Source organism: Balaenoptera physalus (genome assembly GCF_965194825.1).
Source record: "Balaenoptera physalus genome assembly, chromosome: 5".
In the NCBI taxonomy this organism is placed as follows: Eukaryota; Metazoa; Chordata; class Mammalia; order Artiodactyla; family Balaenopteridae; genus Balaenoptera; species Balaenoptera physalus.
In genome coordinates, this window is record NC_138884.1 from 3001769 (window position 1) to 3029501 (window position 27733).

The following is a 27733-nucleotide window of genomic DNA, read 5'->3' on the forward strand; positions in this document are numbered from 1 at the left end:
GTAGAGCTCATGGAGGGTTACTCCAGGGCTAGCAAAGCTCCAGGCAGTGCCGGGGCCTCAGTAGAGATTAGTCAACTCCTGGTTAGTCCTCGCTGCCATCCTAGAACAGAGCTGGGCGTCTAGTCTAAGCCTCCTCCAGCAGACCGTCCTGCTTTTCACTCCTTCCTGCGTAGAGATAAGCAAGTGCCAAAGCTCTCGAGTCTTACCTGCGTCGTCGTTCTCCTAGTGGCTTGGCTGGCTACACCAGAATCGCATGCGGCCTTGGGGCTCAGCCTGTCCTGTGGCAGGGCCCAAGAAGCTGTCTTGTAACAAGCCCCAGGGATTCTGATGTATAGCCAGGTTTGCAGCACCTGTCATCTCATCCTGCTTCTCATAGTGTGACGTGTGCCCGCAGCACAGAAAGCCAGACTCTGACAGCAGGAGTTTGCAACAAAGTGAGAGTTTATTGCAGGGCGCCCAGCAAGGGGGTGTGAGACAAGCCTCTCAGATCCACTGCAGCCTGGCCTTTGGGTTCGGGGTGTTTTAAAGCAGAAGAATAAAGAAGCTGGGAAGAATCATCGTCTCGTGACATTTCTTACTCTGTTTCGGGGGTCAGGGTGCCTCTGGCTGACGACGCTCTGGCCGGGTGGTCCACGCCTCGGGGGTCTGTGGACTCATCTTGCCCTGGAGAAACAGCCTGAGTTTGTACGTTAGTGATGAGATCTCCAAGAGCCATTTTAGTACAGTGACTGTGTTATCAGTGACAGCCATTGTAGTCATCGGGCTCTAGTTGACTGGTGTTGAGTGAGCACAGGATGAGGTCAGAGGGCACAGAAAGGGAACAGAGTTCTGGATGGAGAGGAGTCATGAACTCAGTAAGGGAGCTCGGGCTTAAGGGAACTCAGTGATGATAAAAGAATGCTGTCTTTCCTATATTCTTTCCTGTGTTACGGCTGTTCTTTTCTGTATTATGATCATTTGATTATAAATTGCACTTTATTCTTTAAAAATGTCCATATTTAATATTACAACAACATTGAAGCACGCAAATTCTTCCATTCTGATAGTTCTTTTTGTGTGTGTATTGTCAGGATATTTGTTCAAATGTATATTTTTGTGTCTTGCGCTTTGTAGTTGTAAAAACACTCATATATTGTATTTATATAGATATAAAAGCATAGAAGAGTATAGTGGAGTCTCAGTAATTCGAGTTTGTAAATTTCTTTTTCTTTTTTTTAAATTAATTTATTTATTTTTGGCTGTGTTGAGTCTTCGTTGCTGCGCACGGCTTTCTCTAGTTACGGCGAGCGGGGGCTACTCTTCGTTGCGGTGTGCGGGCTTCTCATTGCGGCGGCTTCTCTTGTTGTGGAGCACAGGCTCTAGGCGCGCGGGCTTCAGTAGTTGTGGCTCGTGGGCTCAGTAGTTGTGGCTCGCGGGCTCAGTAGTTTTGGCTCGTGGGCTCTAGAGCACAGGCTCAGTAGTTGTGGTGCACGGGCTTAGTTGCTCTGCAGCATGTGGGATCTTCCCGGACCAGGGCTTGAACCTGTGTCCCCTGCATTGGCAGGCGGATTCTTAACCACTGTGCCACCAGGGAAGTACCCCTTTCTTTTTTTTTAATTTATTTTATTTATTTTTGGCTGTGTTGGGTCTTTGTTGCTGTGCGTGGGTTTTCTCTAGTTGCAGCGAGCGGGGGCTACTCTTTGTTGCTGCACGCAGGCTTTTCATTGTGGTGGCTTCTCTTGTTGCGGAGCACGGGCTCTAGGCGCGCGGGCTTCAGTAGTTGTGGCATGTGGGCTCAGTAGTTGTGGCTCGTGGGCTCTAGAGCACAGGCTCAGTAGTTATGGTGCAGGGGCTTAGTTGCTCTGCGGCACGTGGGATCTTCCAGGACCAGGGCTCAAACCCGTGTTCCCTGCATTGGCAGGCGGATTCTTAACCACTGCACCACCAGGGAAACCCATGCAAGTTTATTTTCATCCGGCCGGTGGGGTGAGGAGAAGCAGGGATGGATTCTGTGTGCTCCACCATTGGCTCCGTGGGTCCCGGCGTGGTCACGCTTCCTCCTGCTCTTGCACTGAAACATTCTCGTCGCTCAGACACCTCCGCCTGGTGGTACCCAGTTCTCTGTCCTCTCGCTTGGCCCCTGGTGGGCAGTGCTGGCACAGCTGAGTAACTCCTTGCTTCCTGAACGCTGTCTGGACCTGGCTTGTCACTCCACCTTCTCCTGGTTTTCCTGGTGCTTCGCGGCCCCTCCCGCCGCCTTGCTCTCGCTCTGCGCCCGGTCCTCGGAGTGTCCAGTGGCAGCGCTTGGAGCGCGTCCCCCCCCCCCCGAGTCCCAGTGCCCTGCGTCCTGCTGCTCATTCAGCAGCTCTCATCTTAGGTCTCGTGGGCATCTTACTGCCACAGCTCTGATGTGGATGTCTTCACGCTTCGGAGGTTAGGTGACTTGCCCAGGGCCAGGCCGCTGTTAGGTGGTGGAGCCAGGGTTGGGGTAGAGGCTCCAGAGCTGCCCCTTGAACACGAAGGGGCGTATTGCCTCTAAGAGGAATATTTTAGTTCATTGAGGTCGAGTTGTTTTGTAAGTGGTGCTGAGTAAACTGCATGTACATCTGGAAGCTTAGACCTTCATTTTTTTAAAATTCTGATGATTTCTTAAAACAATAAAAAAATTAGAAACCTAGGTTATAATTACAGCCTAGGTGTAGGGTAGATAAACCATCCTATAAAGGCAAGAAATTAAAAACCTATAAGAGGCAGGCCTTTTTTAACTATTTAAAAATTAAACACTTCTGTATACCAAAAGTACCAGTGAGTCTGCAGATAAGCAGGAGATCGGGGGAGAAATTTTGACGACCCATGATGTCAAAGAGCGCTTCTCCACTGACAAGAGGAAAGAGAGCACAGTAGAAGAACGGGCAGAATCTTACAGAACGAAGAGCAGATCCCGGTGAGCAGTAGCCGCTGGCCAGCAGGCAGGTCCTCTGATGTCTGTTATCCGGGCCCCAGGCTCGCGTGCCGGCTCCCCAGCCCTCCGCCAGCGCCCGTGCCCTCCTCACGGCACACAGTCGCACTTAGGCCTTGCACGCCCGCATAGTTATTTATACTTAGCGCTGCCTCTGTGCCTCGCCCCAGGGAAAAGGACAGTGTTTTTCTGTCACCTCTGTCCCAGTGCCTAGCATACCAACTGGCACACCAGAGGGGCTCAGTTAATATTTCTTGAATCAAAAAGAAAAAGTTGCTGAAAAGAGTAATCCGGAAAATGCAAATTAAAATAGCAGTAAGTTAGCCAGCTCTACACATAGCAAAACCGTGAAAGGAACGGTTATACTGTCACTAGCTAGAAATAGGAAAAGGGTCTTCTTATACGCTGTGGGTGGAAATGTGAATTGTTCAGGCTTTGGGGAAAGCAATCTGGGAACATCCCGTAAAATAAAAGGAGGTGTGCCCTTTGATTGTACACTGCCACTCCTGGGAACCTAGCTTACAGGAATAAAAGCACCAGTGTTGTAAGGATACATACACAGGGTGTATGTTTTATGACATTGCTTATCATCGCAAATAAACTGGAAACAGTGCATTGCCCATTGGCAGAATGGCTGGATAACCTACGGTGTTCCCGCACGGACTACTGCCTGCCGCTAAAAAGGAAGATTCGAGCCACACAGTGACTTGGAAAGGTTTCCATGAAGTATTATTATGAGAAAAGTAAGACACAGAAAAGTCTGTATTATATGATGCTACCATTGTGAAATGAATCAGGAACCAAAACAGTTGAGGTGTCTGTGTAAATACCTCAGTCCACAGGTGCGTATGTGTATATATTTGGGTAAAACTTGGCATGCTAGGCTGTTAACAGGGTTTATGGATGAGTGAAGTATAGTAAGAGGAAGGAGATGGGAACAAATCCAAAGGTACTGAGCACAGTCACTTACAGGACGTGTGTGCACATGTATGACGTTGGTGAGCTCTGCACAAGAGACACAGAGTTACCAACAAACGTGAAAGATGTTCAGACTCTCTAGTGACTGAACGTATGAAATCAGTAGTGAAATAGTTCTTACCACTTAGAACGAAAATATTTTGCATCAAGGATATCAATCTGAGCCGTGCTTATAATAGTGAAACAGCCTGGAATAACCTAAACGTCCAGTTACTGAGAGCTGATTGAGAAGGTAGGAATCTATTCAAGTATTAAAAATGAATGCTTAGGACTTCCCTGGTGGCGCAGTGGTTAAGAATCCGCCTGCCAGTGCAGGGGACACGGGTTCGAGCCCTGGTCTGGGAAGATCCCACATGCCATGGAGCAACTAAGCCCGTGCGCCACAACTACTGAGCCTGCACTCTAGTGCCTGTGAGCCACAACTACTGAGCCTGCGAGCCACAGCTACTGAGCCTGCGTGCCTAGAGCCCGTGCTCCGCAACAAGAGAAGCCACTGCAGTGAGAAGCCCACGCACTGCAATGAAGAGTAGCCCCCGCTCGCCACAACTAGAGAAAGCCCCGTGCGCAGCAACGAAGACCCAACGCAGCCAAAAGTAAATAAATTAATTATTTAAAAAAATGAATGTTTAATTTGGTGTATATTGCCTTAGGCAAATCACTTTATATTGTATAATGTGAAAACAGTTATAAAATGCTTTGTCCGTGTAAACCATTTTTTTGTATGAATGTGGCTGTGTACACACAATACCTGTAAACGTATGAATGGAGAAATATTGGGAAATACATATTTCATAAGAGACTCCTTATTATTCTGCATTCCTTTATTCAGGAGCTTTACTGAGTACCTACCATGTGCCAGATATAAGTGCAAAATACAGAGAGCAAAAGAGAGAGAGAAAGACTTTGTAATTGCAGCTTATTTTTTCCCCTTGGAAATTAAAATGGAAAAAGCAAGTAGCTGCAGAGCATGTTAGGAGGGTCCTGTCTGTGTTAGGAGGATATAAATAGACTTTTTTTGTAGGTTTTTCACTCATGGAAATTTCCTGGCATGATTCACAAGAAATCTATTAATAGTGTGTTTTGCTTCAAATCATGGGACTGGAAAATCAGGAACAATGGGGAAATGGCCTTTCACTTCAAAAACATTGTGTTTTAGTTACGTAAGCTTCAGGTGTCAGCATTATCATCCGCCATCTGTACACTAGACGGCGGTGAGCGCCCCGAGCCTGGCTACCCCCTTCATGCACTTCAGCTGCCCCCCTTCACTCCTCACTGTACATGCATTTGTAGGTAAGTGTTCGTGGGGGGGTGAGAGTATGCTTGATTTGTTTTTTTAATTCATACAAACTTAACCATTCGATCAATATGACAAAGACACAAGGTACACTGTAAAATTTACATTAGATTCCACTTACAACAGTACTTAGTTCTGTTACTGAAATTATATATCTGCACCTTCTCTTCTATACCTGAATCGTAGATCAACTCAAAACTGACCAGAACGTGAATATTTTTAAAATTGTCAAACATTGCAATTTAACGTGTTCCCGTTTCTTAGACAACTTTCGAGCGGGGGCTGGAACTACATGCCAAGGTCACAATTTTTGCAGAGGGCTGCCACGGACACCTGGCCAAGCAGCTGTACAGGAGGTTCGACTTGAGGGCCAGCTGCGAGCCCCAGACGTATGGGATCGGGCTCAAGGAGGTACTCGAGTTTGCTGGTGTGACTTTCATGTGAAAAGATGAAGCTTACATTCATTTGTATTGTCGTATGGTTTATAATATTGATTTAATTTTATAGTTATATTTTTCACTAACCTGAAATGTTCATAATGACTGAAAATATTAGGGATATTTTTCAAGGGGCTGGAGAATATTACTAATCAAATTATACTGTTACCTAAATTGTGTCTGCATGTTCTAGTTGTTTTATCAAATGTTGATTGAAGTAAGTCTTGAATTTGAAAATATTTGTAATATTGATTTTTTTCATGGTAATGCCATCTGCCCTAATAGGATTTGACCTGTTATCCAATGCTCTTTGTAAAATGACCACATCCTACAAGAATTGTTTATTCAAAATTATAACGTAAAGATAATTTAGGTTATGAAATATACACTCAGCCACAGTATATTGACCTGCAGCCTAAAATTTAATTAGGCTGAGCGTTGTATATTTTCTCAGTTTATCCAAACCTTAGGTCTATTAGCGTAAAAGTTTCATCATAACTCTTTGGTTAAAAATCTTTTTAGGGTAAAGCTCAGAAAGTTTCAAATTCTATATATAACTAGATTCATTATATTGTGAATAAGGGCTTAATTGTTTTGGTAGACTGTACATAATTCTATGTGATGGCACATAATATCTGATTTTTAGATAATATTTCCTGTGGAAATTGTTGTTTGCAATTTAAAACTTAACCATTCTGAAACAGGATGATCAGTTAGCTTCAGTCGGGGAGCGGGTGGTGCAGGAGGGAGCACACTTTTTTTACTGAAGAATAACATCTGTCCCGTAAAGTAACAGATCCGAAGTGCAGGGCGCAGCTCACGTTCATGAGGCGAACACGCCCGTGTGGCCGTCACCGGGTCAAGGTGTAGGTGGTTCCCAGCACCCCATCTCTTCAGCGGCGTTTCCCACAATCGCATGAACGCCTTACCCGTCTGAGAACTTAATTAATGTCTTACAGAGTTCCTGACCTGTTTCTTTACTCCTGTCATCCTGCTGCAGTTTGATGTCATTTTCTGGGATATTTGAAGTACTTTTTTGTGTGTTTCTCTTATTTCTGCTTTTCAGTTGTAACTTTCATAAATAAGACATAAAACTTAGCAAGTTTTATACATGTGGTGACATAAAACATCTAAATAATACTCTGGGACTTTTTTTTTAAGTTATGGATTATCGATGAGAAGAAGTGGAAACCCGGGAGAGTCGATCACACTGTCGGCTGGCCCCTGGACAGACACACGTATGGGGGCTCTTTCCTCTATCACCTGAATGAAGGGGAGCCCCTCGTAGCGCTCGGCTTCGTGGTAAGTTACACTCCGTGACGGGAAGTTCCACTCTGAGAGCCACTTGGTCTTCGGTGTCACAGAACCAGGGCTTTGCATCTGGAGAATGTAAAAGGCTTCTCGTTTAAAGCTTCCTCTCTGCTTTTATCCACATCTGAAGTGCTTATGGCCACTGTAGACAGTGGTCTGCTTCAGCTCACGTAGCCGTAGTACCGTAGCTGCTACACGCCAGGCCCTGTGCTGGATGCTTCCCTGGGAATCCTGGTCCATAAAAATCCTGTGAAGTTGGTCTAGCGTTATTTTACTGGTGGGAAAACTGAAGTCCAGACAAGCTAAACAGCCTTCCCAGACACACGCACTAAGTGACAGAGGCAGGATTCATGCCCGAACCTGTCTGACCTGAAGCCCGTGTCCACTGTGGCACGCCACTGCAGGAAGTGCGGTCCGCACTGGGTTTGAACCTCTAACGAAAACAGGACCATTTCCTCCCTTTTGGTCGCTTAAACATCTTTACAGTAAGTTACATCTTGAACATTACAAGGAATGGAAAAGTGATGTGAGTTAGTGCACCTTGCAGTTGCGGCTTTATAGTTCCAGGTCGTGATTAGACTTGTGTGTGACACGTTGTTACATTTATGCATTATTATTGTGTTCAGTGCATCGCTGCGATTTAGTTTTATAGTGACAATCTTTTCAAAGCAAAAAAGGTTTGGTTATTTCAGCATTTTGGTAAAACTCTAATCTCTAATGTTTTTCACCTTCTTTTTTTGTAAGTGCGATTACATTCTTTTTCTTCATTTTTGCCTCAGTAGTACTGCATCGAGCTTATTAGTTTATTTCTGGAGTTGGTATTGAGAAATGAATGATAAATTTTTACAACTCCTTTTGTAGAAACATAATGTGCAACACTTACCTACAAATATTTTTCTAATTTGGACTTTGATTTACAAAGCACAATGATTTATTAATACGTTCTAAATGTTTTCAAGTTCTGCCAATTATAAACACATGGCATCCTTTTGTTTACCCTTTCTTTTCCAAACAGATTTTATTGGGTTATTTATTTAAATTTGGGTCATTGCATACATTTCTCCAAGTACTTTGAGTACAAGCAATTTAATGTACATGTTCTCTGGTAAATATTGCTCACATTTCAGCCTGATATAATTTGAAATAACAATGTCTAATTTAAATATAAACATTTTAAGGTTGGTCTAGACTATCAAAATCCGTACCTAAGTCCATTTAGAGAGTTCCAGAGGTGGAAACACCACCCCAGCATCCAGCCGACGTTGGAAGGTGGGAAAAGGATTGCATATGGAGCCAGAGCCCTCAATGAAGGTGGCTTTCAGGTAACACTTTCCACGTTTTTAATCCTTATTTCTGTATTATAAATTCAACGTTGAAACATAAGGTAACAACTTTAGATAAAGGATAGAAGATTATCTCAGGAAGAAAATTTAAGTAACTAAGCAAAGCACCCTAGTATTTATAAAACTGTACCACACCAGAGTTAAATGACACCATGAATTTAGTTTTAAGGATATATTGATTTCTAGAGAAAAATTCATGGGCTTTTTTGTTTATTGGTTTGTCTTTAACCAGAGTATTTAAACTATGTGATCCAAGATCTTTTCCTTTATTCCTTTGCTGCCAGGAAACTCAAGGACAGATGTAGTTTTCAGCAAAGGTAATTAATTAATCTCAACTACCTGGTGTCACCCATGCCCTTTAGGTGGCCTCTCTTAAGTTTTTACCCTTAATTGTCCTATTTTAGTATATGTTCAAAATAAATACTATCAAGTGCAGTTAATTTATTAAGTATTTAGTTATTAAACAAATAATTTATTAAGTATTTAGTTACTAAACAATGAAACAAGAGCTAGATGGCTAACTATGATAAAAGCTATTAGAACTGTTTTGGAAATAGTATTAGACAGGTAAGATGATCTAGAAGTCAGCTCTAAAACTTGTACCAAACGGTTTGGTCAAGTTATTTAACTCCTTGGGCGTTAAGGGATCATCTGTAAAATAGAGATGATCCCTTCTGTCTCTAATATTCTAGGAATCTAGAACTATTGATATTTTAGAAATCTGATATCTTTTTGTTTTTAATCTGCTGTAAAAGTAACAAATAGATCATAGAAAATTGGGGAGAAAAGTTGACTTAACCTTTAAAGTGAAGTTCTAAATACATTCATAAAGTCAAGTAAAATCACAGCTAAATTATGAATGTCATCACTAGAACTCTAAAATAACACTGTCCCTAAGTTCCGTTGCTGCGGGGTTACCTCTCATGAGGTTGTTTTTATTTCTGGAGCAGTTATTCGTTTGCAATAATATTTGCTAAATTTCCTATGTTCAAGCCCATTAAGCTTTTCTGAATAATGTGCATAATACCTATTGCCAGCCTAATTCTACTCTCTAGCTTACAGTGTAAAGGCTTCTGTATATTCAGTGGTACGTGCAGACTCGTGTTTATGACACCTGCCTCGTGTGCTTCAGCATCTCACATGATCTTTAGATGAGCAGGAAGAGATGACCCCACACACACAATACACTTCTTACCTAAATTTTCTGATTTAATTAGTCAAAGATTCAGAAACTTACTGCCATTAAGTTTTTGAAGACCCTTCAGAGACAAAAATTTGGAACATCCAATTTTATTTTGCGCTAACAAGTATTACATGACTTTTTAGTTTCTCTTTCTTCGGTCTGTACCAAAGCTCCCCTTTCCTGGTGGGTTTCTAGTATTTAACCCCTGTGTTTTTGGGGGGGGGGTTCTTTTTTTTTCTTTTAGTGCAGGGAAGTGTAATTTTGTTTTGGTACAGAAATAGTTTAGGTTACAGAAAAGTCCTAGGAAAAGGAAGTTATGAGACTGATGTTACCAATTGTCAGGTGGAAGGGTAAAATCTGTTACTGTAGAACTACTCCAGGCCATACCCATCTTCTTCAGTGATATGGCCTGGTTCCTCATTTTAACCCCCGTTTTCTTGTTTGTTTGTTTTTTAAATTTATTTTATTTACTTTTGGCTGCCTTGGTTCTCCGTTGCTGTGCGCGGGGCTTTCTCTAGTTGCGGTGAGCGGGGGCCACTCCACACTGCAGTGTGCGGGCCTCCCATTGCGGTGGACGGCCTCTCCCACTGTGGAGCACGGGTTCTAGGCGCGCGGGCTCAGTAGTTGTGGCGCACGGGCTTAGTTGCTCCGCGGCATGTGGGATCTTCCCGGACCAGGGCTCGATCCCGTGTCCCCTGCATTGGCAGGCGGATTCCTAACCACTGCGCCACCAGGGAAGCCCTAGCCCCCGTTTAATGGAAGTCCCAGAATACATCTCTCTGTGCGACCTTTCCTGGGTCCCCCACGTCCTTAACAAGACGTCCAGCTGCCCACACAGCGTGGGATCCTCCCAGAACTGAAAGACACACATTTCCCTTGGGCCATGACATTTTTCATTCTTGGGACTTAAGCGCCCACTGGGAAGAATTTGCACTAGCGATCCGTGCCCTCCTATTAAACGGCAGTCTTCTGGCTCCTGAATCAGACTTAGGATTAGCGGGGCCACAGCCTGATGAGAGGAGCGCTGCCATGACCCAGGTTCCTAACCGTTGCCTCTGTGTGCAGCTCCTGGCATTCCAGAAAGCCCTCCCCCGTTGTCTGCTCTGCGGCCCGATTTCACGCTCTCTCATCTGCGTGGTTCTGATGCTGAGTTTGGTTGGAGAACAGCAGTCACACGGGCCCGCCTTCTTGTGCCAGCATTGCTTTTGCTTCTCACCGCCCCTCCCTCGCAGTTAGAACTCTGTAATCACGGGAGCGCGGCCACAGCCCCTCGGCGTGGCGGCTGACGGTGGCGGGCTCCCCGTTGACCTCCTCTCCTTAGGGTCCCTCTCAGCCCATCGGCCAGACTGTCACCACCCACCACTTTCTCAACAAAGACCCGTGGCTACTGTAGGGAGCCTCCAGGAGGAAAGAGCAACTCCACGGCTCTCTTTCCTTCCTTTCCACTCCGCAGGTGACGGTACCGTCTCCTTTCCACTCCGCAGGTGACGGCACCGTCTCCTTTCCACTCCGCAGGTGACGGTACCGTCTCCTTTCCACTCCGTAGGTGACGGTACCGTCTCCTGAGGGGGGCAGTCTGTAACTTAGCTGCTGCATCGTGGGGCTAAACCAAAACCGTCACCCACCCTTTAGTACGTTGTTTTCCGTCAGAAGTGTATACTGAGGCCCAAACAACCATCTTAAAGTTTATTTTGGAAATTCAGTTTGTTCTTAGGTTAATTAAAATATATTATTTAAGGTAGTGGCTAATTGTGGTGATGCCATGATTAGAACCTAGGTTTCCCTCCCTGGACATCAAGGTAAAACAAGGAGGTATGAAGAGTTAAGATAACATCCTTTGTAAATCATGTGTTACCCACAATGCGTGTAAAAGCAGGTCACAATTTAGATAACAGTCGTTCAGGTTCAGAGAGTATTTTTAATTATGACATAGATATGTATAAATAAAAACATCTTATTTAAATGTTAATGCTCTGGTCTTAACATCTGTCTCATGTAGGGAAGTCGTGGGGAGGGAGGTGGAAAAAGTCTTAACAGAAAAAGAGCAATAGTTCTGATCCTCGTTTTTAGAGGAGGAGAAAAACTGCCCTGGCTCTGATTTCTCTCTTCACTCGTATTCATTTTCGTGTAATTTTTTTTTTTTTTTTGGTTTTTCCCTACAGCTTTCAAAGAGGCTGTAATTTGGTGTATTCGGTTCTTTTTGTTTAATTTGAACTAACAGATGCACTTTGACTGTTTCTCTCCTCAGTCTATACCAAAACTCACCTTTCCTGGGGGCTTACTAATTGGTTGTAGCCCTGGTTTCATGAATGTTCCCAAGATCAAAGGGACCCACACAGCAATGAAAAGTGGGATTTTGGCAGCAGAATCTATCTTTAATCAACTAACGAGTGAGACTCTCCAATCAAAGACGATAGGTAAGAACTTCCATTTATTCTCAGGTTCTTCACGGGGACGTTTAAAAAGAAGCTATGTAAACATACACTCGGTGTACAGACAGAGGATGACTGGATAGAGTTAGGAATCTTGGCGGTCTGGTACGTTGATTGTATCGGGCATTGAAAGATGCCTCGTGTGACTGTCGCTCTGCACACAGCGCCGAGATGCCAGCTGGGCCAAGCACACTGCAGCCTGCGCGCCGTCAGGGAGGGTTTTAGGGCCGCCACGTGCCGTTTCATGAATGGCAGGTAGAGCGGCCCGAGGTGTCCCGCCCCCTGGAAACAAGTTCCACGTGAGGGTCCCGCCTCGCATCGCACAGGCCCACGTGGACCCTCGCGGGCGCCCCCCGACCTTCACTGCAGGGCAGGCAGCGGACGCACCTCGGCCTTCACCCCTGTCACCCTCCATCGCGGACACGCTTCCTGGGTCCCGGGGGCCCCCGGCTGGCGGCCGGCCCCGAGCTCCCCGCACCTCGGCTCGGCTCGCTCTCCGGGGCCTCGCGTGGACCTCGCCGGGGAATCGGCACCGCGCGCGCGCGCACAGGCGGGCGGCACTCTGCCAGCCCCGCTGCCCGCGCTGCTGCCTCCCCGGTGTGCTGCACCTTCCGCCCGGCTCACTGTCTAACGTGCTCGCTGGTCAACCGCGCCGCCTCGGGCGGAGCACTCCTCCGGGGCAGGGCCTTCGCTCCCTGTGGCCACACGCCCCAGCAGCAAGCCCGCAGATAGCCGACAGACAAGCCGTGTGCCTTGGGGTCGGGTGACGCGCTCCTCCAGGTAGCCTGTACCTGCAGGTGTGCTCGGAGACGGGGGCCCTGCGGGGGAGCAGGAGGGACCTCGGGGGCCAGAAGAGGCAGGGCCGGTGCCTCAGAGCTCCTCACCGAGCCCGCGTCCCAGCCGGGCGCCGGCCCCGCTTGCACCGCGCACGTCGGCCCGGAGCAGGCAGGTCACCGGCACCAGGAGGAGGGAGGTCACGGGAACCAAGACGTCCTGGTAGAGATCAAGTGCAGGGCCCCAAGCTCTAGGTGCTGCCACCTCCTAGGGCCACCACAACCGAGCACCACGAACTGGGCAGCTTTAACCGGGAAGGTATTCGGAGTTCCGCAGGCGAGCACCTCGCAGCTGTGTCCAAGTCTCCAGCTTCCGGGGACCCCGGGCTCCTGGCAGAGCGCTGCCAGCCCCTGCCTTGTCTTCTGTGTCCGCGTGGCATCCTTACAGAACGCCAGTCATTGGACCAAAGGTCCAGGCCGCTCCAGCATGCCCTCATCTTAACTCGCTATACCGGCAGCGACCCTCTTCTGACCAATTCTGAGACAACTAGGGGTCAGGACTTCAGAATACCTTTCTGGGCGGTCACGGTTCAGCCCGTAACAGGTAGAAGTGTTTCAGTGATCAGCTCCATAGGTAGCATAAACTCTTAGCTTCCTTTTCAGGTTCACTGAATTTTGAAACTAATTTTCCATGCTACCAGTATGGCCTTACTGCCTATTAACAACCTATCAAATGGGTATCTTTTTGGAAGATGTCAGCATTTCTACATGAAACGTTCTTCAAGTGTGGTCTCATATGACCACCTGCTTTTTATAACTATGTAAAAGTCATCTGTTATTTCGGTAGCAAAGTACCTTGACGATAAAGTGTTTTATACTCCTTGAGGCAATTTCACTTAACATTTCATGTTTTTCATAAAAAGGACTTGATGTAACTGAGTATGAAGACAATTTGAAGAAATCATGGGTGTGGAAAGAGCTATATGCCATCAGGAACGTCAGACCGTCCTGCCATGGCGTCCTGGGTGTGTACGGAGGGATGATTTACACTGGAATCTTCTACTGGATATTCAGAGGGATGGAGCCCTGGACCCTGAAACATAAAGGTAATTCCGGCCTGAGTATGAACGTTAGTCCTTAGGAAACGGGATCCAGTAAGTAGGGGAAAAGGTGACCTTTTACACTTTACTGTTTTAAACTTGCTTTCTTAGAGAAATGATGAATTCAGTATCTTTAGGAGAACAAGGTATCATTGTTGGAAGAGGGCTAAAGTCTTAATTCTTCAGTATAATATTTACAGGCTTTTATTAAAATGTCTAAGGAAGTACTTTAGAATTAGATACATTTTTACTAAAAACCTTCCTCAAAACTTGGGAAGGTTCTGACTGCGATCAGCTCAAGCCAGCCAAGGACTGCACACCTATTGAGTATCCAAAACCAGATGGGCAGATCAGTTTTGACCTTCTGTCATCCGTGGCTCTGAGTGGCACCAACCATGAACACGACCAGCCGGCACATCTGACCCTGAAAGATGACAGTGTACCTGTAAACAGAAACCTGACCATATACGACGGGCCCGAGCAGCGGTTCTGCCCTGCAGGTCAGTACGCGCGTTTCCATCCACTCCTGAAACGTCAATAGGAGGATATGCTTGAAACACGTTAGAAATAGCCTTCCGTTTTTTTAAAGAAATTTCTCCTTCTATTGCTTTCCACTCTGAAATTGTAAATGACTCCCATCTCCAGCTTCCTTTCGGAAACTCATTCTTCTTATGTTTCTACTGTAATGCTAGGGCAGTAGGGATTTCTCGTTAAGCCTAATTCAGATGGCATTTCTCAAAAGCAGCCTTTCTCTGTTTACCCTCAGCACAAGGTTAAGGGTTACGGGAAAAAGCACCAAACACCTCTTTCCGTGTTCACGTGACTTAAAAAAAAATCATTTCTGTCACGGCTGCTCCTGTCTGTATATATGTATGCTCACATACACACACACGTATACATTATATATGTGTATACAGCCTAGAATACTAGATTTTGGCCACATGCAGCTCAGGGAAATGGTCCCGGACTTTAAATCCATCACGGATACTGTATCTTCCAGTGCTGAGCTTTCACCTAGAATTACAGTAGGAACTGGGTCTCGAGTGCTGGTAGAACGGCATCCAGCTGTGTGAAAATCAGACATTCTGGACAGGAACTAGAACATTCGCTCTGTGAGGGAGGGGCCTGGACCGTCTCGTGACTTTATCTTTTAACCATCTCTGTCATCCCACTGGGTTGTAAGCTGAGGGTAAGGGCTGACCTAATTTGTCTGTGCAGTCGTGGCGCACATGTATACGGGCAGATCTCATTTTATTGCACCTGGGAGATACTGCTTTTTTTACAAATCAAAGGTCCCTGGCAACCCCGCGTTGAAGAAGCCTACTGGCGCCATTCTTCCAACATTTGCTCACTCCACGTGTCACATGTAATTCTTGCAAAATTTCAAACTTTCTCATTATTATATTTGATACTGTGCTCAGTGATCTTTGACGTTAGTACTATGACTCGCTGAAGGCTCAGATAGCATTTTTAGCAATAAAGTGTATTTTAAGTAAGGCATGTACATTGTTTTTTAGACATAATGCTGTTATTGCATGCTTCACAGACTGCAAAGTAGCGTAAATATAACTGTTACATATGCACTGGCAACCAAAAAATTCACATGACTTGCTCTATGGTGATAATTCACTTTATTGCGGCGTCTGGGTCTCTGAAGTATGTCCATATATAACATCACACCCAAAAAGTGCTCAACCTCGAGTTCCCTTGTTGGTGACGCCAACTCAACCACATGCTGCTGTACCTTCTGCTTCTGTCATTGTTAATGTATACAGCAGCAGATGCACACACCCAGACCTCTGTGATATTCTGTGGGTAAACATTCAGTCCACAAACCCTGAGGGTTTCTGTGGCTAATTTCTCCAGGACTTCAGCCTCTGCTTTAAAGGCAGCTACTGCACGGAGTTGCCTGTGTTTCCTTACAGGAGTTTATGAATTTGTACCCTTGGAACAAGGTGACGGATTTCGGCTACAGATAAATGCTCAGAACTGTGTGCACTGTAAAACATGTGATATTAAGGATCCAAGTCAGAATATTAACTGGGTGGTGCCCGAAGGCGGTGGAGGCCCAGCATACAACGGAATGTAAACTGCAGCCGGCTTCACCCGCACCAGTCTCTCTAAAACGGACGGCAAGTTAACTTCAAATGTTTGGAAGTTCACAGGTGTCAAAAAGGCTTAAATATATTTTTGATCAGAATGTTCATAAAATAATTATCAGTGAAATAATTTTATACTGTACCTAAAACAACTGTCCCATAAAAAATTATGAATCTCTCTCTTAAATAAAACGTTATAAGTGATGCAGCATCTCCTTCTCTCTCCAAGTCTTCTGAGATTCGGAACACTACTGGCACTGCTGGCCTCCAGTGTACATTTGACTCATCAGGCTCAGCACTTGTGGTGAAGTGTATCTCCTAGACCAGAGGTTGGCATCCGGCCCACCACTCTTCTTACACAGTTTTACTGGAACATAGCAGTGCCTCCTGGTTTACGCACTGTCGACGGGGGCTTTTGAGCTCCAAGTGCAGAATTGAGTAGCTGTGACAGACTGTAATGTCTACCTGACCCTTTAGAGACGTCTGCCAGCCCTGCACACACGTCACAGAGAGATGCATCAAAGAAATGAGAAAAACAACACACATACTTAAGTTTTCATCTGTTTATTCAAACAAGATGTGTCTAGGAGTTTAAAATACAGTGGACACCATTATCCTCTGTAATGCAGAGAGCCATTTAAAATGAGTTCAACTTCACCATATTTTGTAACACTGGTCTATTAAGAGTGAATCCCTACCTGTATTCCTAGACTGCAAACAATGGGAACTGAAGTCTCAGAGGGAACACATTAGGGATCACACATACTAGACAAGACCCTTCAGCTGTCTTACTCGCTTTATACAGTCAATGCATACTGAAGCAAAACTGAATTCCTTATTAAGCAAACATTTTTGCGTAAGCTGCCTTCTCTTTATCTTTCTGTGCCTTTATCTTTTGCTTGACTTTGCGCAATTCCGCCTGGATAGCTGCAAAATAAATATGTAATATGAGTTATTTCTCAAAACATCCAAAAAATTAGGCTGACCAGCAAACTGATGCTTTAGTATGATAAAAAATGATAAAACTCTTCAAAGAGTAACCGAGCCCTATTAACAGAGTATTTATTTGGAGAAAGTGACTACACAAACATAAAAACCACAAAGCACAATTTTAGGAGACTGTCCACCGAGAAAACTAACTGAATTACACACAGATGCGCCTTCTCCCTTCCATGAGAGGGGACCCCACTGAAGTGCCTCCCCAAAGACCTATTTCCAAATCTAGACCTAGAATCACCATTTATACTTGGTTTATTTGAAAAACAGGCTTATTTTTGTCACAGCTTTCCAAAACTTTCCTAAAACATATTCAGTAGCTAGAATACTTAGGTCATGGCCACGTTCAGCTTAAGAAATGGTCCCAACACTAAATTTGCCCTAAATACTGTGTCTTCTAATGCTGCTCTTCCATCTAGAATTACAGGACAGCAGAGCAAACAGTCTTCAGACACGTGGAAAGCGGCTGGAGTGTAAGCTGAAGGCAGGGACCCTGACGTGTGCTTTCTGCAGCATGACTGCAGCCTGGCCTGTAGCAGGCGTGCTGCAGTATCTGCTGGACAAATCAACCTCTACGTGGCAAAGGGTGTGCTGGTTCATGAGGATACATTCTTAAGGGACAAAATGAACTTCCACTACAGAAACTGCCAACTTACCTTTATCCTCTGGTGCTATCTCCTGAGCTTTCTTAAGATCAGCCTTTAATTGGAAAAAAAAACATTTAAAGAAATATTAGGTTATGAGTTATGAAAGTGGTTTTTCTTTTAATTAAAATGTAAAACAGAGAGGAGCTTCAAGATGGCGGAAGAGTAAGACACGGCGATCACCTTCCTCCCACAAATACATCAGAAATACATCTACATGTGGAACTGCTCCTACAGAACACCCACTGAACGCTGGCAGAAGACCTCAGACCTCCCAAAAGGCAAGAAACTCCCCACGTACCTGGGGAGGGCAAAAGAAAAAAGAAACAACAGAGACAAAAGAATAGGGACGGGACCTGCACCAGCGGGAGGGAGCCGTGAAGGAGGAAAGGTGTCCACACACTAGGAGACCCTTCGCGGGCGGAGACTGCAGGTGGCGGAGGGGGAAGCTTCGGAGCCACGGAGGAGAGCGCAGCCACAGGGGTGCGGGGGGCAAAGCGGAGAGATTCCCGCACGGAGGCTCGGCGCCGAGCAGCACTCACCAGCCCGAGAGGCTTGTCTGCTCCCCCGCCGGGGCGGGCGGGGCTGGGAGCTGAGGCTCGGGCTGCGGTCGGATCGCAGGGAGAGGACTGGGGTTGGCGGCGTGAACACAGCCTGAAGGGGTTAGTGCGCCATGGCGAGCCGGGAGGGAGTCCGGGAAAAGTCTGCAGCTGCCGAAGAGGCAAGAGACTTTTTCTTACCTCTTTGTTTCCTGGTGCGCGAGGAGAGGGGATTCAGAGCGCCGCCTAAACGAACTCCAGAGACAGGCGCGAGCTGTGGCTGTCAGCGCGGACCCCAGAGACGGGCATGAGACGCTAAGGCCGCTGCTGCCGCCACCAAGAAGCCTGTGTGCGAGCACAGGTCACTCTCCACACCGCCCCTCCCGGGAGCCTGTGCAGCCCGCCACGGCCAGGCTCCCGTGATCCGGGGACAAGTTCCCCGGGAGAACGCACGGCGCGCCTCACGCTGGTGCAACGTCACGACGCCTCTGACGCCGCAGGCTTGCCCCGCCTCCTCCGTACCGCTCCCTCCCCGCGGCCTGAGTGAGCCAGAGCCCCAGAAGCAGCTGCTCCTTTAACCCCGTCCTGTCTGGTTGGGGAACAGACGCCCTCAGGCGACCTACACGCAGAGGCGGGTCCAAATCCAAAGCTGAACCCCGGGAGCTGTGCGAACAAAGAAGAGAAAGGGAAATCTCTCCCAGCAGCCTCAGGAGCAGGGGATTAAAGCTCCACAATCAACTTGATGTACCTGCACCTGTGTAATACCTGAATAGACAACAAATCCTCCCAAATTGAGGAGGTGTACTTTGGGAGCAGAAGCTATTATTTTTTCCCCTTTTCCTCTTTTTGTGAGTGTGTATGTGTAGACTTCTGTGTGAGATTTTGTCTGTATAGCTTTGCTTTTACCATTTGTCCTAGGGTTCGGTCCATCCGGTTTTTTTGTTTGTTTTTTTACTTAAAAAAATTTTTTTCCTAATAAATTTTTTCTTATTTTTTATTTTAAAAAATTAAAAATTTTTTTCTTAATAATTTTTTATTTTTTTATTTTAAAAAATTTATTTTAAAAATTAAAAAAATTTTTTCTTAATAACTTTTTTCTTATTTTTTATTTTAATAGCTTTATTTTATTTTATCTTTATTTTATTTTATTCTCTTTCTTTCTTTCTTTCTTTCTATTTTTTCTCCCTTTTATTCTGAGCCGTGTGGATGAAAGGCTCTTGGTGCTCCAGCCAGGTGTCAGGGCTGTGCCTCTGAGGTGGGAGAGCCAACTTCAGGACACTGGTCCACAAGAGACCTCCCAGCTCCACGTAATACCAAATGGTGAAAATCTCTCAGAGATCTCCATCTCAACATCAAGACCCAGCTTCACTCAACGACCAGCAAGTTACACTGCAGGACACCCTATGCCAAACAACTACCAAGACAGGAACACAGCCCCATCCATTAGCAGAGAGGCAGCCTAAAATCATAATAAGGCCACAGACACCCCAAAACACACCACCAAACGTGGACGTGCCCACCAGAAAGACAAGATCCAGCCTCATCCACCAGAACACAGGCACTAGTCCCCTCCACCAGGAAGCCTACACAACCCACTGAACCAACCTTAGCCACTGGGGACAGATACCAAAAACAACGGGAACTACGAACCTGCAGGCTGTGAAAAGGAGACCCCAAACACAGTAAGATAAGCAAAATGAGACGACAGAAAAACACACAACAGATGAAGGAGCAGGGTCAAAACACACCAGACCTAACAAATGAAGAGGAAATAGGCAGTCTACCTGAAAAAGAATTCAGAATAATGATAGTAAAGATGATCCAAAATCTTGGAAATAGAATGAGGAAATACAAGAAATGTTTAACAAGGACCTAGAAGAACTAAAGAGCAAACAAACAGTGATGAACAACACAATACATGAAATTAAAAATTCTCTAGAATGGATCAATAGCAGAATAACTGAGGCAGAAGAACGGAGAAGTGACCTGGAAGATAAAATAGTGGAAATAACTACCGCAGAGCAGAATAAAGAAAAAAGAATGAAAAGAATTGAGGACAGTCTCGGAGACCTCTGGGACAACATTAAATGCACCAACATTTGCATTATAGGGGTCCCAGAAGAAGAAGAGAAAAAGCAAGGGACTGAGAAAATATTTAAAGAGATTATAGTTGAAAACTTCCCTAATATGGGAAAGGAAATAGTTAATCAAGTCCAGGAAGCACAGAGAGTCCCATACAGGATATATCCAAGGAGAAACACGCCAAGACACATATTAATCAAACTATCAAAAATTAAATAAAAAGAACAAATATTAAAAGCAGCAAGGGAAAAACAACAAATAACACATAAGGGAATCCCCATAAGGTTAACAGCTGATCTTTCAGCAGAAACTCTGCTAGTCAGAAGGGAGTGGCAGGACATATTTAAAATGATGAAGGAGAAAAACCTACAACCAAGATTACGCTAACCAGTAAGGATCTCATTCAGATTCGATGGAGAAATTAAAACATTTATGCACAAGCAAAAGCTAAGAGAATTCAGCACCACCAAACCAGCTTTACAACAAATGCTAAAGGAACTTCTCTAGGCAGGAAACACAGGAGAAGGAAAAGACCTACAATAATAAACCCAAAACAATTAAGAAAATGGTAATAGGAACATACATATCGATAATTACCTTAAATGTAAATGGATTAAATGCTCCAACCAAAAGACACAGACTGGCTGAATGGATAGAAAAACACGACCCGTATATATGCTGTCAGCAAGAGACCCACTTCAGACCTAGGGACACATACAGACTGAAAGTGAGGGGATGGAAAAAGATACTCCATGCAAATGGAAATCAAAAGAAAGCTGGAGTAGCAATTCTCATATAAGACAAAATAGACTTTAAAACAAAGAATATTACAAGAGACAAAGAAGGACACTACATACTGATCAAGGGATCAATCCAAGAAGAAGATATAACAATTGTAAATATTTATGCACCCAACATAGGAGCACCTCAATACATAAGGCAAATACTAACAGCCATAAAAGGGGAAATCGACAGTAACACAATCATAGTAGGGGACTTTAACACCCCACTTTCACCAATGGACAGATCATCCAAAATGAAAATAAGGAAACACAAGCTTTAAATGATACATGAAACAAGATGGACTTAATTGATATTTATAGGACATTCCACCCAAAAACAACAGAATACACGTTCTTCTCAAGTGCTCATGGAACATTCTCCAGAATAGATCACATCTTGGGTCACAAATCAAGCCTTGGTAAATTTAAGAAAACTGAAATCATATCAAGTATCTTTTCCAACCATAACGCTATGAGACTAGATATCAATTACAGGAAAAAAATCTGTAAGAAATACAAACATATGGAGGCTAAACAATATGCTACTAAATAACCAAGAGATCACTGAAGAAATCAAAGAGGAAATCAAAAAATACCTAGAAACAAATGACAATGAAAACATGACGACCCAAAACCTATAGGAGGCAGCAAAAGCAGTTCTAAGAGGGAAATTTATAGCAATACAAACCTACCTCAAGAGACAAGAAACATCTCAAATAAACAACCTAACCTTACACGTAAAGCAATTAGAGAAAGAAGAACAAAAAAACCCCAAAGTTAGCATTAGGAAAGAAATCATAAAGATCAGATAGGAAATAGATGAAAAAGAAATGGAGGAAACGATAGCCAAGATCAATAAAACTAAAAGCTGATTCTTTGAGAAAATAAAATTGATAAACCATTAGCCAGACTTATCAAAAAAAAAAAAAAGGGAGAAGACTCAAATCAATAGAATTAGAAATGAAAAATAAGAAATAACAACTGACACTGCAGAAATACAAAGGATCATGAGAGATTACTACAAGCAAGTGTATGCCAATAAAATGGACAACTTGGAAGAAATGGACAAATTCTTAGAAATGCACAACCTTCCGAGACCGAACCAGGAAGAAACAGAAAATATCTACAGACCAATCACAAGCACTGAAATTGAAACTGTGATTAAAAATCTTCCAACAAACAAAAGCCCAGGACCAGATGGCTTCACAGGCGAATTCTATGAAACATTTAGAGAAGAGCTAACACCTGTCCTTCTCAAAACCTTCCAAAATATAGCAGAGGGAGGAACACTCCCAAACTCATTCTGCGAGGCCACCATCACACTGATACCAAAACCAGACAAAGATGTCACAAAAAAAGAAAACTACAGGCCAATATCACTGATGAACACAGATGCAAAAATCCTCAACAAAACAGTAGCAAACAGAATCCAACAGCACATTAAAAGGATCATACACTATGATCAAGTGGGGTTTATCCCAGGGATGCAAGGATTCTTCAATATATGCAAATCAATCAGTGTGATACACCATATTAACAAATTCAAGGAGAAAAACCATATGATCATCTCAACAGATGCAGAGAAAACTCTCGACAAAATTAAACACCCATTTATGATAAAAACCCTCCAGAAAGCAGGCATAGAGGGAACCTTCCTCAACATAATAAAGGCCATATATGACAAACCCACAGCCAACATTGTCCTCAATGGTGAAAAACTGAAACCATTTCCACTGAGATCAGGAGCAAGACAAGGTTGCCCACTCTCACCACTATTATTCAACATAGTTTTGGAAGTTTTAGCCACAGCAATCAGAGAAGAAAAAGAAATAATAGGAATCCAAACTGGAAAAGAAGTAAAGCTGTCACTGTTTGCAGATGACATGATACTATACATAGAGAATCCTAAAGATGCTACCAGAAAACTACTAGAACTAATCAATGAATCTGGTAAAGTAGCAGGATACAAAATTAATGCACAGAGGTGTCTTGCATTCCTATACACTAATGATGAAAAATCTGAAAGAGAAATTAAGGAAACACTCCCATTTACCACTGCAACAAAAAGAATAAAATATCTAGGAACAAATCTACCTAAGGAGACAAAAGACCTGTATGCAGAAAATTGTAAGACACTGATGAAAGAAACTAAAGATGATACAAACAGATGGAGAGATATATACCATGTTCTTGGATTGGAAAAATCAACATTGTGAAAATGACTCTACTACCCAAAGCAATCTACAGATTCAATGCAATCCCTATCAAACTACCACTGGCATTTTTCACAGAACTAGAACAAAAAATTTCACAATTTGTATGGAAACACAAAAGACCCCGAATAGCCAAAGCAATCTTGAGAAAGAAAAATGGAGCTGGAGAAATCAGGCTCCCTGACTTCAGACTATAGTACAAAGCTACAGTAATCAAGACAGTATGGTACTGGCACAGAAACAGAAATATAGATCAATGGAACAGGATAGAAAGCCCAGAGATAAACCCATGCACATATGGTCACCTTATCTTTGATAAAGGAGGCAAGAATATACAGTGGAGAAAAGACAGCCTCTTCAATAAGTGGTGCTGGGAAACCTGGATAGCTACATGTAAAAGAATGAAATTGGAACACTCCCTAACAGCATACACAAAAATAAACTCAAAATGGATTAAAGACCTAAATGTAAGGCCAAACACCATCAAACTCTTAGAGGAAAACATAGGCAGAACACTCTATAACATAAATCACAGCAAGATTCTTTTTGACCCACCTCCTAGAGAAATGGAAATAAAAGCAAAAATAAACAAATGGGACCTAAGGAACCTTAAAAGCTTTTGCACAGCAAAGGAAACCATAAACAAGGCCAAAAGACAACCCTCAGAATGGGAGAAAATATTTGCAAATGGAGCAACTGACAAAGGATTAATCTCCAGAATTTACAAGCAGCTCATGCAGCTCAATATTAAAAAAAACAGACAATGCAATCCAAAAATGGGCAGAAGACCTAAATAGACATTTCTCCAAAGAAGGTATACAGATTTGCAACAGGCACATGAAAGAATGCTCAACATCATTAATCGTTAGAGAAATTCAAATCAAAACTACAATGAGGTACCGCCTCACACCAGTCAGAATGGCCATCATCAAAAAATCTAGAAACAATAAATGCTGGAGAGGGTGTGGAGAAAAGGGAACCCTCTTGCACTGTTGGTGGGAATGTAAACTGATATAGCCACTATGGAGAACAGTAGGCAGGTTCCTTAAAAAACTAAAAATAGAACTACCACATGACCCAGCAATCCCACTACTGGGTATATACCCTGAGAAAACCATAATTCAAAAAGAGTCATGTACCACAATGTTCATTGCAGCTCTATTTACAATAGCCAGGATATGGAAGCAACCTAAGTGTCCATTGACAGATGAATGGATAAAGAAGATGTGGTACATATATACAATGGAATATTACTCAGCCATATAAAGGAACGAAACTGAGTTGTCTGTAGTGAGGTGGATGGACCCAGAGACTGCCATACAGAGTGAAGTAAGTTAGAAAGAAAAAAACAAATACCGTATGCTAACACATATATATGGAATCTAAGAAAAAAAAAAAAAAGGTCATGAAGAACCTAGGGGCAAGATGGGAATAAAGACACAGACGTAGAGAATGGACTTGAGGACACGGGGAGGGGGAAGGGTAAGCTGGGACGAAGTGAGAGAGTGGCATTGACATATATACACTACCAAATGTAAAACAAATAGCTAGTGGGAAGCAGCCGCATAGCACAGGGAGATCAGCTCGGTGCTTTGTGACCACCTAGAGGGGTGGGATAGGGAGGGTGGGAGGGAGGGAGATGCAAGAGGGAAGAGACAGGGGGACATATGTATATGTGTAACTGATTCACTTTGTTGTAAAGCAGAAACTAACACACGACTGTAAAGCAATTATACTCCAATAAAGATGTTAAAAAATAAAATAAAATAAAGTAAAATTTAAAACAAAACTTTACCAATGCTTGGTCGTATTCTTTTAGTCCTTGCCATCCTTGGGCTCTACGGTACAGTGCTTTGGTATTTGCCGGATCTATTTCAAGGGCCTACAGAAAGTTATACAATTAATATTTTTATCTAAATACCGAGTACTAAGTATACATGCTGGATTTCCATTTACTGCACGTCAGCTCCAAACCGACCGTTCACTGTTCTGTGTTAAGGGCGCTGGGCCCCGAGAGCCTCCGGTCACACGCTGCTTTGTCAGCAGAGGGCGCCCAGTGCCCACGGGCGAGGGACCCACTTCCCTTCCAGGTCCCCGCGAGCTCCCCCAAGCTGCGGGGCATGCAGTGAGGCACAGCCCCCGTCCCCGACGCGCCTGGGTCTCGGCCCAGGGCCTCCATGCAGCCCAGAGGGAGCAGCTGCTGCTGCATCACACACATCTCTGCACGTACACGTACACGTACACACCTGCAGTGCCAGGTTCTTCAGCGTTCCCTCTCCTAGCCAGCCCTCGCTACTCCAATCCGCCCCTTACATGTATCTGACAGTAACCTTTCTCTGTCGGAATTACTGTGCAGTGGCTATCTCCCAATTGGGCCCTAGCTGATAAGAGAAAAGCATTCTGAATAAAAATCTGTATACACTCATTTCGTTGACATCTAGGGGTTTTTCAGGAGCGTGAGTAACTTTTAATAGGTTTCTCCTCTGAAACATTTTAAAAATAGTGTATAGTAACATCTTTTAAAGGTCAGTATTGAGATTTTGCTGAAAAGGGTATATGCTACCTGCCTCACAAAGGTCAAAAAGCGATCCAGTGAAGAAGGATCTCGTCCTCTGTCGCACGCTCCCTCCTAATAAATACATTCTCATTCCTTATTCCACCTACCCCACTAAATTAGGATCTCACTTTATTTACACTTGCTCAGGCATAGCTGATCTTTGTGACCTAGATTAATGTGCAATATACATAAAAATTACTAGAGGCGGTCTTTCTAAAATATATGTTTTAGTTTGGAAAACTGTTCAAACACACTGTGCAAGAAGGAGGCAGTCATAACTGCTCTATTTAAGGAAGGCAGGCTGCCACCTTGCCGGCTTTGTCGGTTAGCACTCCCGGACGTCCCCGTGAAGGCAGGGGACCTTCCTGTGTGTCCCAACAGCACGCACTGTCCCTGTACAAGTCCTGACGACCCTACGTTGAAACTGACTCCTTCTCCTGCCAAAAAAGTTCCTCGAGGGGAGGGTCTTTCAATTAAAACACCGAAGTGTCTGTTAGCTGCTTAACCTGCTCCCCACACCGCGCTAGACGCTTTACGTGCATTACACACGGTCTTCACGACAATCCCAGGAGGAAAGCAGTATTTCCATCTGGCGTATAAAGAAATTCAGACTCTACAAGTAGGAACTTGCTCAAGATCGCAAAGCGATGACGCTCTGCTAACAACCTCGCCGGCCACAGTCGCAGTCATTCCTAGCGCTGTCTTCCTATAACCGGCACATAGCAGGCGCTCAACAGTTACGTGAATAAATGAGCTGAGGAAGAAAGTGTCTTCAGAGAAATTAAGTGATATAGTGTTATAAGCTAAATGAATGGTTTGAGAGGAAGAACTGAGGCCCAAAATACTTAGAGATCAAGTGACTTAGATTATGTTTCACTGGGTCTCACTAGGTCCTCCGCAATAAGATAACAGTAGTGTCACATAAAACTGCTTTTGTTCGAAGTAGTAAGTCATCATCCAACTCTTTCAAAAAGGTAACATCAACAGACTTACCTCCAAACAGCTGTCGACTGCTCCCTGCCAATCGGACAGCTTCAGTTTGCAGGCGCCGATATTCAGCAGGCAGCTCAAAGCGACGGGCTGCAGCTCTGCTCCGCCTGCGTTCTCAGTAGCAGCCTTCGAGCCTTCCACATACCTGGAGAACACATCGGTACAAGCAGCAAGCAGCCCCGTTAAGACTTAACTCTGCTCTCCTCCACTCGGTCAAAACGTGCTGTGTCAGTTCTGATATAAAAGATCACATGCTAATATTAACGTTCTTAATGACCACAATCTTTTTATTAAATGCTTTCCTTTAGAAGATTTTTTTTTCACTTGTTCCAACTTCTTTCCCAAAATGTTCAAAGAAGCCAACTTAAGAACAATCCCCAAACCTAGAGATTATACAGTAGGAACACTTCTATTTGTAAAGCTCAGGTTTCCATCGTCCACTTTCCAGTGTAATTAGGTTTGGAACCAAGGCTGGCATTGTGGGACGGGGACTGGAATGGGGACAGGTGAAGAGCCCTGTGGTGGTGCTTCTGACTTGTCGTTTACTGTAGTTCCGAGCTGTTTACTGAAAAGGGCCTGGCCCCCAGAAATTGGTTTCTGGAGTCTGTCCCCCACTGAAAAGAATCAGGGCTCCTTGGAGAAACTCAGATCTGGACACAAGGTTACATATAAGATGGGTCTGGACCATCTTGTGGCAGAAAGCAAGAGCTGACAGACTAACAGAACAGTCAAAGGGATACAGGAAAGGGGCTCCCACCGGACAATCGGGAAGGCTTCAAGCATCAGAAAGAACGACGGTAATAGTATAATTCGTTGAATTGATCAAATACTACAGTAATACTTTAAAAAAAGGAGGGGGGGGGGGTCTTTCAAACAGAAGAATGCCAGCTCGAAACTGCAGAATGACTGAGAAAATCGCAGTTCTGCAAGCGTCAGTGTAATAACTGATTCAGGCAAAGGGCTTCAATGATGCTGAAACCACTGGATGAAAGGCTAGGAATGCGATGTTCACACAATCTCACAGTTATCACCTCACAGAGGA

At 44.3% G+C, this 27733-nt stretch overlaps 2 protein-coding genes across 5 annotated transcripts in view; one reads left to right on the top strand and one right to left on the bottom strand.

Moving 5' to 3' along the window:
* ETFDH (electron transfer flavoprotein dehydrogenase) overlaps positions 1–16092 on the top strand; it is a 37425-nt gene extending 21333 nt beyond the window's left edge. For both annotated transcript variants that reach the window (XM_082461740.1, XM_082461741.1), the window contains exons 7-13: positions 5475–5621; positions 6809–6949; positions 8137–8280; positions 11733–11901; positions 13613–13795; positions 14068–14289; positions 15715–16092. In XM_082461740.1, the coding sequence (XP_082317866.1) occupies positions 5475–5621; positions 6809–6949; positions 8137–8280; positions 11733–11901; positions 13613–13795; positions 14068–14289; positions 15715–15878 (1170 nt within the window). In that variant the 3' untranslated portion in view covers positions 15879–16092. The remainder of the gene's footprint in view (positions 1–5474; positions 5622–6808; positions 6950–8136; positions 8281–11732; positions 11902–13612; positions 13796–14067; positions 14290–15714) is intronic.
* Positions 16093–16436: 344 nt separating this feature from the next.
* The window catches only part of PPID (peptidylprolyl isomerase D), a 29767-nt gene continuing 18470 nt past the window's right edge, over positions 16437–27733 (bottom strand). For all 3 annotated transcript variants that reach the window (XM_082461830.1, XM_082461831.1, XM_082461829.1), the window contains 4 exons: positions 26695–26836; positions 24940–25026; positions 17541–17583; positions 16437–16815 (listed from right to left, as the gene is read on the bottom strand). In XM_082461830.1, the coding sequence (XP_082317956.1) occupies positions 16727–16815; positions 17541–17583; positions 24940–25026; positions 26695–26836 (361 nt within the window). In that variant the 3' untranslated portion in view covers positions 16437–16726. The remainder of the gene's footprint in view (positions 16816–17540; positions 17584–24939; positions 25027–26694; positions 26837–27733) is intronic.